Here is a 15,978-nt window from a genome sequence, read left to right as displayed (position 1 = left end):
TTGTAGGTTGAGGTAGAGGTTGAGGAGAGTAAGGAAGTTACAGAGACAACAACTGTGGATCCTCTGGCGAGTTACACCATTGATGATGTCAAATCAGTACTGGGTGAAGTAACGGGAGAAGCACTTAGGAATTTACAGGTTTGCAACTTGTCTCTTATTTTAATAATGAAAATTCAGCAACAACTTGCATTTATATTGTACTCCCCTTCTGTAGGAAGCTGTATAAGTCCTTTGCAATAAGGAAGCAAACTGTATGGTGGACATAAAGCATTGGGACTCTTCAATCCTCCAGGAACTCTGTGGTCCTCCAATTCTGGCCTCTTGTGCATCTTTGATATCCATTGCCCCACCATTGGATGACCATGCCTTCAGTTTTTCAAGCTCCTAGTTTTGAAATTCCCTCCCTGAACCTGTCTTTCTATCTTTCTCTCTTCTCCTTCAACAGACTAATAATCACCTTTCCTAATATCTCCTTATGTGGCTAGATGTTAATTTTTATCTGATAATGCTCCTGTGAAGTACCTTTGGACAGTTTACTATGTTAATGGTGCTATATAAATAATTCAGGTTGTTATTAGAATGAGGGAAAATATTAGATGAGGACACAGAAAGGAGAGCAAATAGGACAAGGAATGTAGGGAGAACAAAAGAGAAAGACTGATCAGAAGAAGGAAGAAGTAAGTTGTTAAACAAGGAAGGTTTCAGTTCTCTGTATACAAAAATGGGCAAAGGATTGTGAATAAATTGGTAAGCTAGAGGAACAAAGTGAAGGAAGTGTAATAAATTAGCTTCAGTAAAGATGTAGTTTAGGCTAGGGCAGGACTGAGAACTAAAAATTTCTGGTTAGAAAATCTTCAGAAGAGGCAAGAGAATGGGAAAAAAAAGGAAGAAGAGGTTTCAGTTTTAATCAAAAATTTCATCACAGTGCCAGCTATGAGTTCAGGATTTTATTATGGCAAGTTGTGAAATTGAATTCAATAAATTTGATCATTTGCGGGCTGACGCTAAACAGGGATCTTGAAAGTGGCTGAATTGTAAAATTTTGTGTCCATTAAAGTCCTTCATACTACCCCTGCCCAGTCTGGCTTAGATATGATTCTGGTCCCACACAACATTTTTGACACTTAATGTCCTCAGGGCAACTAGAGATGGACAGTATTTGCTGCCACAACCCAAGAACAAATTTTAAATATAGACAAGAAATTTTTGTGCGCAAATTCCACAAACAGCAATGAGATGAATGACTGTATGTTTTGTGTGTGTTGATTGAGGGTAAAATGTTGGCCAGGACACTGGGAGAACATGCTTTCTTCTTTAAGTAGTGCACAAACAGGAGGATATACACTATACATACTTCCACAAGAAGTGATGCATAAACACTAGGGTTCCTTGGATGAGGAGTGAACTTAAAATACAACTTAAAAAGAGACACATGATAAATCTAGGACTAATAATATGACAGAAAATTAGGGTGGATATAAAGGTGAAGCAGACAGAAAATGGGAAACGCTAAGAGGTGTTGCAAAGGACTGGTGAGCAAGGGGAAAAAGTAGAGAATTTTATAAACAAAGGGAAAGTGAATAACCAGGAAAGTGTAGGGCTGATGGGAGGTGAGAAATGAAATCTTACAGTGGGTGACAGTAATGGAGATACTGAATGAGTACATTGCCATGGTATTCATAGAAGTGTGTGAATAGTGGAACTGAATGGATACAAGAGAAGCACGAGCAGTTAGAACAATTATAGGAAAGGAAGTAAACACTGAAAAAAATGTTGGTGGAACTCAAAAGTAGGAAGGGAATCAGTCTCTTGGCATGCATCCAAGTATGTTAAAGAAAATCAGACAGGAAATAGCAGAGAGGCTCTAATCCGACCACAGTTTTTAAAACATCCTTGGATGTGGAGTCTGTGTCAGAAGTCTGGAGGGTTGCCAATTCCCGTAACATGGGATAAAATTAATGCTGACCGAGAAAGACATAGTTTTGTTAAGGACAGCCAACATTAATTTGTAAAAAGCATTATGTGTCTGACAAATTTATGGAGTATTTTGAGGAAATAATGGAATGGATTGATATAAGAAATACAGTGCATGTTAGAACCATAGAAATGCTATTATAAAACTTTGGAAGTTATATCAAAATAACATAAAGCTTCAATTATGATAGCATTGTCTGTTTGTATAAAAGTTTTGAAAGTGTCCATCAATTTTCAGGCATTCTAATTTGTTCATTTGTGATTCATGCAATGTTTTAACAAACAAGAAAAAAACTCAGTGATTTCCTGCAGTTTTTTTTCCCCGATATTGAGATAATTTGGATTGTTGCTGAGAAAAATAAACCCAGCAAGCTGTTAATCTAGAAATAACTCAAAACAACAGCTAGCCTCTAATTAATCTTGAGACCTGTTTCAATAACTTTCCCACAGTAAATGACTGCTCAGTGCTCTTAAAGGGGCAGGCCAGATTGGCAGCTGGAATTAACACTGTACAATGGCTCCCAGTCCTGTTTAATATTCCACCTCCAGACGTGCACTGGAAGGCAAAACACTGAAAGAGTTTGGCCACATTGAAACCAACCCAGAACTGCCAATCAATGAAGACCTTCAGAACCTACAGAATCAGCAACTCAAATCACGCAAGCTGTTCTGGAGCTCCGTAACTCCTTTGAGCGATGCAGATTTTGACAAAGAGGACAAATGGCACATCCTCTGGGCTGACACCAATATCATCAATAAAGATTTGGTGAGTGATCTGACAGTAGGACCTCCGGGGCTTGACCTCCCTCAGAAACAGTGGGTCTACACTCAGCAAGATCAGCACTTTCCATGCAAGGACATCATGCCTCCTCCACAAATGGAATTTCAAAGTCAGCCCTGCATCCTACTGTGGTCATCCAGATAAGACACTTCACCACATTGTGAATAAATGTGGTCTATGGAAATTTGCCGCAGGGTTCAACTTAGACTTAGACTTATAAAGCTGCAAGTTGTCATGCACAGCAACAAGACGAGGAGATACAATATTGTCCTGACTGGGTAAACTGCAGATCACCTCTTTTTCCAAAAATAATTGCCTTATCATGCTCCATCTTGAGTTTCATGTGTGCCTTTTTCATAAAACTCAACAGCATAGGTACTGTACCTCACTACAGATTACATCAGTACTTATAAAATGACTTACTCCACCTTTTTTACATGGAATTGCAATTCTCTTTAACTCAATGCACTGTCATCACCAAAGCTAAAGCAGGTAGTACTTTTAACCTTGCGTCATTTCTTACTTCGTAGTGAATCAAGATAACACTTTAGCCAATCTGCCTCACATACAGTTAAGTGCGAGCACTATCTAGTACTGCACATGTAAGGCAGTCTGCAGCTAACGCAATCATCACAGGACTAAAATTCCTTGTTGCCACAATCACTTGTTTGGATTAGTCATTATCAATGTCATATGTCATTTCAAGGACCCTGCCTCTTCGCTTTGGGTAGTTCACCACATAATGATACTTCAAACTATACCTGAAGCACCTATTAACTAGACCACAGACATTATAGGGTTCATTTTCCCATCATTTTTATTCTAATTTTATCTTCTGCTGTAAAAACTAATTCTCATTCTGCCTGTTTTTAATCCTTCTGTTGTATTGGTGCCTGTGTCCAGTATCTGCACTATTTCAAAATCTAGCAAATCATTGCACCTTCTATTCTTTGTGCCACTGCGGGTGTCTCACTTGTTCCATAAAGGCTGAAGGAAATCACTGTTTTCCCAAGAGTTCTTTTTAAGACAGCAGACATTTGATTCAGCAGGGTTTCTATCTCTGAGAACCAAACACCAGTTAGAACCCGTTGTTTGTCCATTTGAGACATCTTAGCACAACCTAGTGATTTAAATGCTAGCACTGAGCCAGGGATCTCTAAATTGAATTTCGTCAATCTTTTATAGTCTGTTAAAGTCCATAATATATTCCTCCATTGAATAACGATCTGTTTCCCGAAATCTATCAAATTCTGACCATGCCTCATAGGAATTTAACAGATCATCTTTCCTGCAAAAAAGGATCAAAGGTTATAGGGGTGCGGATAGGAGAGTGGAGTTGAAGCCACAATCAGATGAGCCATGATCTTATCGAATGGCAGAGCAAACTCAAGGGCCGAATGAACTAATCCTGCTCCTAATTCTTGTTTTCTTATGTTGCAAATTTCATCCAAGAAAGCTAATAATAGGTCCAAACCTTCATTACTATCCAACTGAGGGACATCCATCCAGAAAATACTTACGTCTGATTTTACTTCTTGTAACACAGGTACTGGACCCCATACCTGGGAAGCTCGGGACCGGACATGTGCCGGATTTGGGGATTTTTCAGATGTTGGGTCCTAGGCCTAGCACATACGGTGCACTTATAATACATGAAATAAAGTATGATAAATAAAGAATAAAGGAGTTTTATTTACTTTTATTATTTTATTATTTTACTTTTTCATTTTCTTAAGTTACATCTCAACTGAAGACGAGTCAGCATCAGAAGGAATGTCTGGGGTGGTAGCTGGTGTACAGACTCAGACTGAGGAAGTTGAAGGTTGAAGCTTGGTTTTACTTCTTTTAAACATGTCTTGCAGCTTAAGTTGTTTCAAATATGTGGGCCTTTCTTTCAGGAACACCTCTTGTGATTTCTTGACCTTCATCACATGCTGCTCTGTAATGAAGCTCTTGTGCTCCATCCCACGAATTAATTCCTCTGTAATACTTATGAACCTGTCAGTAGACACTTTTTCCTGTTCATCCAATGCAACATTTTCATTATCATTATCACACTCATTCTCTTTATTCTTATTCATCGCATGTTTCACTGTCTGTGAGTTGGAGGTGAACTGGAACATCGTTGTCAATATTCAACAACCCTCAACAGCTTCTTCGTCCAAAAACTTGGCTTCAGCAGAAGACAAACCTTTCGCATATGCCAATAAATCTTCAACAACTTTTCCCTCCTCAGACATCCGGAAACCACTAAAATTGGGTTCAATTTCATCACCGACATTTAGGAACATGGTAGATGGCCACAGGTTGTGCCATCCATTTACCAAAATATCTTACAGTAAGTTGGCCCCAGGCCTTTGCAGCTCTCCAAAGAGCATCTTTCATATTGAATTTTTTTGGAATTCCTTAAATCCCAAGCCTCTGTTGCATTCACTGAGCATTTTGCACATGAATTCAGCCTTGTATCTGGTCTTGAATGCCTGCAGAATGCCTTAGTCCATGGGCTGGATGAGGGATGGACAGTTGGGGGAAAAATAAACTCTGCATCGGGGTGTGCAGCACAATTATCAAGGAGTAACATAATTTTGCAGCCCCGGGAAGACCCACAGACTGAAAATGAGCCCTGGCTTCAGGGACAAAATGGTCCTCATACCAATCAAGGAAAATTTGTCTCGTCATCCATGTACGCTTATTGGCCTTATAAACAACAGGAAAAACCCTGATCCCCTTGAAAGCCCTAGGATTCTGGCTTTTACCAATAACAAGCAATTTACACCCATGCGTACTTGCTGCATTTGAACACACCTTAAGCCATTCCTTAGAACCTTTGGATCTCATGGTGTTGTTAAACCAAACTCTTCGTGAAATACTTTTGCTTGGGCCATGATAATGAAGCGATCCAATGGATATTTCTTGCTCCAACACTGCCTGATTCACTCTAGTAACACTTTGTTTACAAAGACAGGCTTTGACTGATGGAGTGTTTTCCTATTATCCATTAATTTGGGCACATCACTGTCAGCATAAAATTTAAGTAACTTCTCCTTTTGGTTCTTCAAATCATAAATGGTCGACGTACCAACACTATATTCTTCCCTTAATCTTTTCGCTGAAGTGCCCTTCTCTAGACGCGTTAGTAACTCCACTTTCCGCTTAATACTCAACAACAAATGCTTCCTCTTGACACTCCCACTAGTCACGGGACTTCCTGCTGGTCTTTTCGACATGGAACCAGGGCTAATAAAGACTGGAATTGCAGAGAGAGACTTATTCGAACAATGTGTAATCAACGCAAGAATCAGTGGCACCACCAAATAAAGCAGCAGCTTGACAAAGTACTCTGTGCTGGGATTTTAATTTTCTGTCAGAAAAAATTTTCTTAGTTTCCAACCTTCACCTTTGGGCAACCAATCTCTGCGAGCACATTGTATTCCAGGAAACCAGATGGTGAAGGATAGAACTAGAGCCAAATTTTACGCACTTTTATAAGCATTTATTAGGGCAAATTTGGTATTCTTGTGTCGGTCCTGGTGAGTATGAGATGAAAAGCTTTGACAGCATGTCTCTTTTTTCAGCAAAGCTCCAGTTCTGTACCACAAAGTGACTTTTATAAGCATCTTTTTATAGAGATACACAATACAAATATGCACCTGCTAACGCAACCACCATAATATCAGTCTTTTCCTATTTCGAACAGCACAAGTGAAGCCCTAGTTAATGCCCACCACTTGCATTCAATTAAATGCAATTACTATATATTCCATGTTGTCTTTGATATAAAAAATATTTAAATGGTCGGGGTGGGGGAGACAGTGACATTGTGGTAATGTCACTGGACTAGTAGTCCAGAGGCCCTGGCTAATGCTCTGGGGACATGGGTTCTGTGAAAATGGCAGCTGGTGGAATTTAATCTCAATTTAAAAAAATCTGGAACATAAAGTTAGTTAGTAACAGTGATCGTCAATTGTCGTAAAAACCCACCTGGTTCACTAATATCCTTTAGGGAAGGAAATCTGCCATCCTTACCTGGTCTGGCCTACATGTGACTTCAGATCCATAGCAATGTAGTTGACTCTTAACTGCTTTCTGAAATGGCCTAGCAAGCTACTCAGTTCAAGGACAATTAAGGATGGGCAACAAATGCTGGACTTGCCAGCGATACCTACATCCCATGAAAGAATAAAAAAGAAATGAAAACCTGCCTTAGTTCTGATTCTTTTGTGGCACATTTTCTCTTTTTTCCTTGTGTATTCATTTCAAACTGCTGATAAATTTTCCCCTCCCCCAGAATTGAATACCGTCTAATTCTAAGTGGCTGCATGCCTTTAAATTTTTCCAAACAGCATCCACCCCTACCCCTTAGTGACAGCGTCCATGCAAGCCCTAAGTAGCACCATTAGTGTGTTTAAATGGGATTGATGAGCTGACTTGTGGCATCCAACAAGGACAACCCATTTTCTACCAGTGTGTGCCTTAGTTCCCACAATGGCCTTTTTCTACATTACTGAATTAAGCATTGGTAGGTAGGCAACATTTCCTAATCGGATTTTTTTTAATGTTTCTTCAAGTCACAGCTGCAGAAAACAGTCAGTTGGAAAACTGCTATCCTCCTTGGAAAGCTTACAATCTCTGTCACTCTGGATCACTACCCAAAGATGCAGAACATAACACCATTTTCAATTTGTGTGTTTTTGAACATCTCTTTGGATCAGTGCCTAGAATGTAGTGGATTCATCCAAAGCTGACTAGTAACTCAATCGTAGTTTTCCTTTAATTAAACTGTACATAAGCCCTTTCTTAATATTGAGGCTCCTACTCCACCAAGTCTCTCATTTAAAATTATTGTCCTTTTCTTTAAATCTCTCCATGGCCCTGCCCTTCCATATCCCTGTAACCTCTTCCAGTCTTACAAACTCCCCGTCCTTACCTCAAAATCTCCCTTCCGGTTTTCTGCCTCTTGTGCAGCTCTCCTCTCTTTGCCGCACAATTAACGTCCAGCTACCAAAGCCCTGTGCTCTGGAATTTCCTGTCTGTCACCTGTGTTAGGAATGCTATATAAATACATTCTTTTGTGGTGAAGATTTGATGGGTAAAATATTACTGTGGCAAACAAGACTTCACCATCAAAGGGCTCCACTCAACACATGTATGCATGCACACTAATTATTACCAATTTTAAAGACTTGCTTTCTATGAACTTTAGTATTATTGAGCGATATGGTGATATGGTCTCTGAAAAGGAACAAGAAAGAAGCATGTTATTGGTTTTACTTGAAAATTTGGCACAGGGTAACATATTTTGAATATATGCTATACAGCCAAAATAAATTGAAATGAGTTTTATTGGAGACTGTGCAAGCTACAAATTAAATAAGCTGTCAGTTGTTACTCTTATCGTCATAACTAAATGCAGTTGTATAATCTGCCAAAGTATTTCCTAATCTGTTTAATCCATCCAACCTCCATCTTCATTTTTCATTCATTATGAAGTAGAAAAAGTTCCTACTTTTTAGATAAGGCTAAATTCACCGAGTCTTCTGATTTTATTCGGGGGCTGCATTCAAAGGGGACACAGGTTGGAGAATTGGCGTTAAAGTGTTGTAGGCCTGACTCCAACCTTTACTCCCATGGAGCATGATTTCATGTTGCAACCGAGGACTAGTAAATTGTGTGTTAATGGTGTTGTCACATGATTTGCATTTATATTGCAGAAAAGAGAGACATGTTGCCAAAGTTTTTTGTCTTGTGCTCATCAGGACAAACGCAAGAATGCCAAATTTCAAACGATCACAACAATTTATACTACAGGAGAAAAGGTTGGTTGGCAAGGCATTGTCATGGAGAATGCAACAGGAAATTATAGGCTCCCCAAACTCCTGAGTAATTCCAAAAAATGCACAAGGCTTGAACACATTCCTTTGTTTCCAGCAAACAGGTTTGTGCTCATGAATATCTGCCGCTTCTAGCAAGCATAAATGAGCCACATTACAAGCTCACCTGATTATCGTAAATTGGTTGTTAGTGTAGCTGTTAGCACACTCAAGATTGTTCAGCAAGTGTTGCCCAATTGTGAAATTACATCTAACAGTAGATGTTTTGTTTTGGGTTTCGCAAGCGTGGGCTGGTTGAGTACGGTCTGTACTCTGCCTATTACGAACAACTAAAAGAACATGTTTGATTTGATCAGCCATTTATTGGGACGTACGGCTTACAAACCTGGCATTGCACCAGTACTGAAATTCATACACGATGTTGCTCAATTGTGTGGTAGGCAGAATATCTTTTTGGACTGATGGCAACATCCTGTTAGTGGAAAATACCACTCATGTGCATGCAAATACTGCATAGTAGCAACGTGAAATGGCTTGCTTAACCTGTTGTTCAAATTTTTGAGATACTTTGCCTCTCCAGAGTAATTTGAGGTAGACTGGGCACTTCTCAAGTCTGAATGTGGTAGCCTTTGACTCATTTGCGAGTTTGCGCAATACACAGCTACCAGTAATCTGATCATTATAGCCTTTGTCCCTGGGATAGTTTTGATGCACCCCTATTTCTGACTCAAGCTTGCAAGGCAAGTAAATGGCTTGGGCCCTATTTACAGGGTTGCTAATAAGGCCAATCTTGTATCACGTGGATCTATACAAATTCCAATGTGTATATTGACTATTAAAGGTAGGCTTATGATAGACTGGAGAACCCATTAACAGATTTCTCAACTGGCACGTCAACCAAAGAGAGTGCATTAAACTGCTCCATCTCAAAAGTGAATTGGAGCACAGGATGGAATGTATTAAAGTGTGTAAAGAAATCCTCACATTCCTTAGCAACTTAAGATAATTAATGCAGTGCATCTTGTAAATGGTACACACTGCTACCACTGTGTGTCGGTGCTGGAGGAAGTGATTGTTTGTGGAAGGGGTTCCAATCAAGCAGGTTGCTTTGTCCTGGATGGTGTCAACTTCTTGAATGTTGTTGGAGTTCACTCATCCAGGCAAGTGGAGAGCATTCCATCACACTCCTGACTTGTGCCTTGTAGATGGTTGACAGGCTTTGGGGAATCAGAAGGTGTGTTACACACTGCAGGATTCCTAGCCCCTGACCTGCTCTTGCAGCCATAGTATTTATATGACTAGTCCAGTTCAGTTTTTGGTCAATGGTAACCCCCAGGATGTTGATAATGGGGGAATTCAGCCATGGTAATGCCATTGAATGTCAAGGGGCGACAGTTAGATTCTCTCTTGTTGGAGATGGTCATTGCCTGGCACTTGTGTGGCGCGAATGTTACTTGCCACTTGTCAGCCCAAGCCTGGATATTGTCCAGGTCTTGCTGCATTTGGACATGGACAGCTTCAGTATCTGAGGAGTCACAAATGGTGCTGAGCATTGTGCAATCATCAGTGAACAACCCCACTTATGACCTTATGATGGAAGGAAGGTCATTGTTGGAACAGCTGAAGGTGGTTGGGCCGAGGACACTACCCTGAGGAACTCCTGCAGTGATGTCCTGGAGCTGAGAGACTGACCTCTAACAACCATAACCATATTCCTTTGTGCTAGGTATGACTCCAATCAGTGGAGTTTTCCCCCGATTCCCATTGACTCCAGTTTTGCTAAAGCTCCTTGATGCCACACTAGGTCAAATGCGACCGTGATGCCAATGCCAGTCACTCTCACCTCACCTCTAGAGTTCAGCTCTTTGTCCATGTTTGAACCAAGGCTGTAATGAGGTCAGGAGCTGTGTGGCCCTGGCAGAACCCAAACTGGGCATCAGTGAGCAGGTTATTGCTAAGCAAGTGCCACTTGATAGCATTGTTGATGACCCTTTCCATCACTTTCCTGATGATGGAGAGTAGACTGATGGGATTGGCCGGGTTAGATTTGTCCTGATTTCTGTGTATAGGACATACCTGGGCAATTTTCCACATTGTCTGGTAGATGCCAGTGTTGTAGCTGTACTGGAACAGCTTGGCTAGGGGCGCGGCAAGTTCTGGAGTACAAGTCTTCAGTACTATTGCCGGAATATTGTCAGGGCCCATAGCCTTTGCAATATCCAGTGCTTTCAGTTGTTCCTTGATATCATGTGGAGTAAATCAAATTGGCTGAAGACTGGCATCTGTGAGGCTGGAGACCTCCGGAGGAGGCCAAAACGGATTATCCACTCAGCACTTCTGACTGAAGATTGTTGCAAATGCTTCAGCCTTATCTTTTTGACTGATGTGCTGGGCTGTCCCATCATTGAGGATGGGGATATTTGTGGAGCCTCCTCCTCCAGTTGTTTAATTGTCCACCACCATTCACGACTGGATGTGACAGAACTGCAGATCTTAGATCTGATCTGTTGTTTGTGGAATTGCTTAGCTCTGTCTATCACTTGCTGCTTATACTGTTTGGCATGCAAATGGTCCTGTATTGTAGTTTCACTAGGTCGATATCTCATTTTTAGGAATGCCTGGTGCTCCTCCTGGCACGCCCCCCTGCACTCTTCATTGAACCAAGATTGATCCCCTGGCTTGATGGTAATGGTAGAGTGGGGGATCTGCTGGACCGTGAGGTTACAGATTGTGGTTGAGTACAATTCCGCTGCTGCTGATGACCCACAACACCTCATGGTTGCCCAGTCTTGAGGTGCTACATCTGTTCGAAATATATCCCTTTAACATAGTATTAGTGTCACACAACAGAATGGAGGGTATCCTCAATGTAAAAACAGGACATTGTCTCCACAAGGCCACTCCTACCGACCCCTTCATGGACAGATGCATCTGCAGCATGCAGGTTGGTGAGGATGAGGTCAAGTGTGTTTTTCCCTCTTGTTGGTTCCCTCACCACCCGCCGCAGACCGGTCTAGCAGCTACGTCCTTTAAGACTCGGCCAGCTTGGTGCTACTGCGCCACTCTTGGTGATGGACGTTGATGTCCCCCACCTAGAGTACGTTCTGTGCCCTTGCTTCCTCCATATGGTGTTCAATATGGAGGAGCACTGATGCACCATGGCCACCTTTCGCAAGAGGATACTAAAACTTGCCCAGTCGGCCAATAGCTCTGCTGCCCCCTGAAAGCACATTCATTTGCAGTCTGCGCCCGAGGGGTGAAAAGTTCAGGAGCATTTGGTGGCACTTTCATGCTTTTGCATTGCTCGAGTGGGCAGAAAAGCTTCAGTGGCCCGACTCCAAGCATGTCAATGGTCTCTGAGCTGAATGGTCTTAGCTGCGGAAGAATGCTCACTTTGACAAGCTTTTCCTCATGCGTGGCCGCTTCCCTCATCCCCCTCCCCCCACACCCGCAGCATGTGGTTGAGTACTTCCTTCAGTCTGTGCTGCCTTGCCCACCGCACTGAAAGCCAGTCGGGAAAAAGTGACTAGCCTGTGCACCCCGCAAATGAACGGTGCCTATTCCTTGATATCCTATGGTTGTGTGTTCAGCTCACCAGGTGCACGTCTTTTAAAGGCCATCATGAAGCACGCCGTTCTGAACTCACACTGACGTGGGCGGCAAATTTGACGTGGGGGATGATTCTGGCGAGCAGGGCTGATAATGAGATGCTAAAGTATTGAAATTAGATTCCCAATGTGCGGCAATGGGAAACTCAGCCCACTATTGACAGGTGGAGCGGACAATCACAAACTGGTTTCACAATGATGTGAAACTGATTTTTGGGCTTCTCACCATATTGTCCTGCTTCCACCCACATTCTGCCCAATGCCAACAGGGCCGGAAAATTCCAGCCAAAGCATTTGTCCAGAGTGAGCATAAATTACAGCATAATGAATAGCTCTGTCAGAAAGCAACAACATGAAAAACAAGATTCAGACCAGCACATGGCAAAAAAAACAGAATCAAAATGGTGGACAGAGTTCATGGTGTGAAATTGTTGAACTCAATGTTGAGTCCAGAAAGCTGTAAAAATGCCAAATCAGAAGATGAGGTGCTGTCGAGCATGTGTTGAGTTCCACTGGAGCATTGTAGCAGGCCGAGGGCAGAAACGTGAGTGTCAGAGAAAGGTGGTGAATTAAAATGCCAAGCAACCGGAAGCTCAGATTCATGCTTGTGTACTGAGTGGAGGTGTTCCACAATGAGGAAATGGAGCAATTTAATCACAAATTAAAGCTTAAAATATGTAGTTACTCAGCACATTTCATTTGTGTTTTTCATAGAAAGGGTTCCAGTACTATATGGCTTGCGCACAATTAGTAGTCCCTATTTGGATAGCGCCTCTTTGGCATCAGGTTTACATTCACATAAAAATAGAATATTGGATTTTGTTGGTCCTCAATGGCAGGCTCAGTCATTTGATATCCCTCCAGAATATCTGTGCTGATTGGACAGGCAGTCAGGCTCTTCCTTGGCAAGGCCAGTGGAGGCTACAATTCTTCTCTAACAGTTCCATGTATCCTTGCAAGCCTGGCGAGTAGGGCAGTCCTAGATGGACAAGTAATGAGATGTTGGGAGGCTGCATGGTTTACCTGGTTAAACTCCAGCAAGGCACACACTTGGGGATTTCTGAGTCTTGGGTTTTGATAACCTGCACCAAAGCCTTTGGCAAGTGTGTAGCTACAGGGAGCAAATATGAATCCCATATCAAGCAATTGCAAAGTACTTAAGTGGATTTCTCATTGGTTTGATTTGGGGAATTAAAAAATTGAGATCTGGCGATCTTGTGTATTGCACCAGGAAAGTAGGTTTAAAGACCAGAAGGCTTGTTTAGTCAGATCCAACTCCAGCTCATTAGTTACACTGAATTTCTTACCTCTGTAGATCTACAGTTCCAGCAGTTGTCATTCCTCTGATCTCCACTTTATTTATTCTCAAATCACTACTTTAATCTGCACTAAGTAAAGAAGGGCACTGACATGTTTTTCATCCCCAACACCATGGTAAATCTCTTGAGTCACTTCTGAGTCTTAAGAAGTTTATGGTTCATAATGAAACAAATAAGAATTAGCCTCTGAAGTTGGTCTGTGGTCATTATTGAGGACCTTCAGCCAACAGCATGTTGTGGTCACAGGCATGAATGGATCTCTGAAAACTGGGAGGCAGTTATATTTATGCCTATTAAGATGTGACCAGATCCCCTTATATTGCCCACTCCTAAAATTATTCAATTTCATTTGCTTCGCGTAGCACCTTACGTGGAGAAAGTACATTAACCATCATATGTAGTCTTTATTTTAGAGCCCAAACCTAGAAAAAATTAACTTGCATTTATGCAGTACCTTTCATATCCTCAGAACATTCCAAAAGCTTTTCAAAGCCACTGGATAACTTTGAAGGTGTGGTCACTATTATGTAGCACTTGTAGTAGCCAATGAATGACCAGCAAAATGTTTTTGCTGATGTTGCTTGAGGAATGAATGTTAACCAGTCAGGATTATGTGTTCAAATCTAATCCGTCCTTACCCAGATACTGTCTATTTTTTTCTTATCTCTACATAGCATTCAATGATCAGACCGTATTCATCACTGCCCCATATGCATGTAGTAGGAGCACAGTTGGACCCAAAGCCTCTTTCAACCTCTCTATCATGATATCTCTGTGGTCTTTCCTTCTCTTTTTGTTGTAAATTCAGCTTTGTGACTTTTCACATTGACTAATCTCACCCAGCCTTAGCAAAAAACCACCACCTGGGTGTTGGCCTTGGTGGACTTAACACAGCAGGTTAATGCTCCAAAACAGCCTACTGTTCAACGCAGTTACCTATTGAAGTGCCCACAAACTTCATAAATGTAAATGGGCCTCAAGCTCTCATGTTTAGTTCTAAATGGATGCTGTTTCTTCCCTTTGTAACCAGTAGAAGATGTGAGCTTTGTAAGGGATGACCTGATTTCCATGAAATTTGTTTTATATTACAATGTCCATGAAAAAGTATTAACTCATTTCAGTAATGTCAGGACCTCTTCAATGGGCCCCTCAGCAACAATATCACAAGACCTGTATATCAAGTATTAGTTCTGTAATTGTACATCCACTTGCCTCTCCACCAGTGGCCAATGTCAAAGAATAGCCAAGAGCAGTCCATCCCATCTCAAAATCTGAGCTTCCTGTTCTACTGGAGCCAGTTTTAATAAGCCGTACTTCTTCCTCAAAAATGAGCCAAAGCTGAAATGGAACATAGACTAGGACCAGGAGCAGACCAGTCCATGCCTGAAGCAGTTCAATCATGGCTGACCTATACCTCAGCTTCATTTATTTGCCTTTGCTCCGTATCCCTTGATACTTTTACCTAATAAAAATCTAATAATCTCAGTCCTAAAAGTTCCAAAAGTCTTCCAGTATCCATAATCTGTTGGAAGAGAAAATTTCAGAGTTGTATGGAAATGTGATTCCTGATTTTGCTAGCTAACTCTAATTTTCTGATAAAAACAAAAAACTGCGGATGCTGGAAATCCAAAACAAAAACAGAATTACCTGGAAAAACTCAGCAGGTCTGGCAGCATCGGCGGAGAAGAAAAGAGTTGACGTTTCGAGTCCTCATGACATAAAACGTTTCTCAGACTGCTGTTCCCGTCGCATTCTGAGATCCACACTCAGTGCCCTGCGCCACCATCTCGACCTCTCCCTCCAGCAGCACCGCCGCACCCTTTTTCAAAGCTGCGCGTGCCCCCAGTTTCATTTTATTCTTCGTCTCATCCAACGCCTCAACAAGAAACTTTTTCTCTTTCTCTCAAGTGCTAAGAAACGCAAGCTCCAACAACTCATCAACACCAACACCCATCTAGGACCCTCCACCCCTGCCTGTCCCTCCGTCCCCACCCCATCTTCCAATCCCAGCCCCGGCCGTGTATTCACTATACTCCCTGACCTTCCCCTCTCCGCGCTGAACGTGCAGTGCTCAGCAAAGGACTTAGTTTCATACCCTTACGCCCCCATCTCAATGAATTTTGGGCTGGGCACGATGCTGAACTCTTCTTCCGCCGTCTTCGTCTCCGTGCTCACTTCTTTGGGCAGGAGTCCTCTCCCCGTTCAACGGATCCTTTTACCTACCTCCAATATTCTCCCTCCACCTGGACCCCTCCCTCTGGATTCTTACCTTCTCTTGATCTTTTCATTGAGAACTGTCGGCGTGACATTAGTCGTCTCAATTTCTCTGCTCCTCTCACCCATTCTAAACTGTCTCTCTCTGAACTTACTGCACTCCGTTCTCTCAGGTCCAACCCCAACATTGTCATCAAACCCACTGACGAGGGTGATGCTGTTGTTGTCTGGCGCACTGAATTCTACCTCGC

The 15,978-nt window shown here is 42.0% G+C and overlaps 1 protein-coding gene across 2 annotated transcripts in view; it reads left to right on the top strand.

Annotated features, from left to right (window-relative positions):
* The window catches only part of cabcoco1 (ciliary associated calcium binding coiled-coil 1), a 108,159-nt gene that overhangs the window by 78,783 nt on the left and 13,398 nt on the right, over positions 1-15,978 (top strand). The window contains exons 6-7 of one of the 2 annotated variants that reach the window (XM_078565247.1): positions 7-138; positions 2,425-2,614. In XM_078565247.1, the coding sequence (XP_078421373.1) occupies positions 7-138; positions 2,425-2,427 (135 nt within the window). In that variant the 3' untranslated portion in view covers positions 2,428-2,614. Of the gene's footprint in view, positions 1-6; positions 139-2,424; positions 2,615-15,978 lie in introns of those variants that run through there. The other variant, XM_078565246.1, reaches the window with a different exon arrangement.

This window comes from Cetorhinus maximus, chromosome 20, assembly GCF_964194155.1.
Source record: "Cetorhinus maximus chromosome 20, sCetMax3.hap1.1, whole genome shotgun sequence".
Taxonomy (NCBI): domain Eukaryota; kingdom Metazoa; phylum Chordata; class Chondrichthyes; order Lamniformes; family Cetorhinidae; genus Cetorhinus; species Cetorhinus maximus.
The sequence above is the reverse complement of the archived record's forward strand: the minus strand, read 5'-3'. Positions and strand labels throughout refer to the sequence as shown.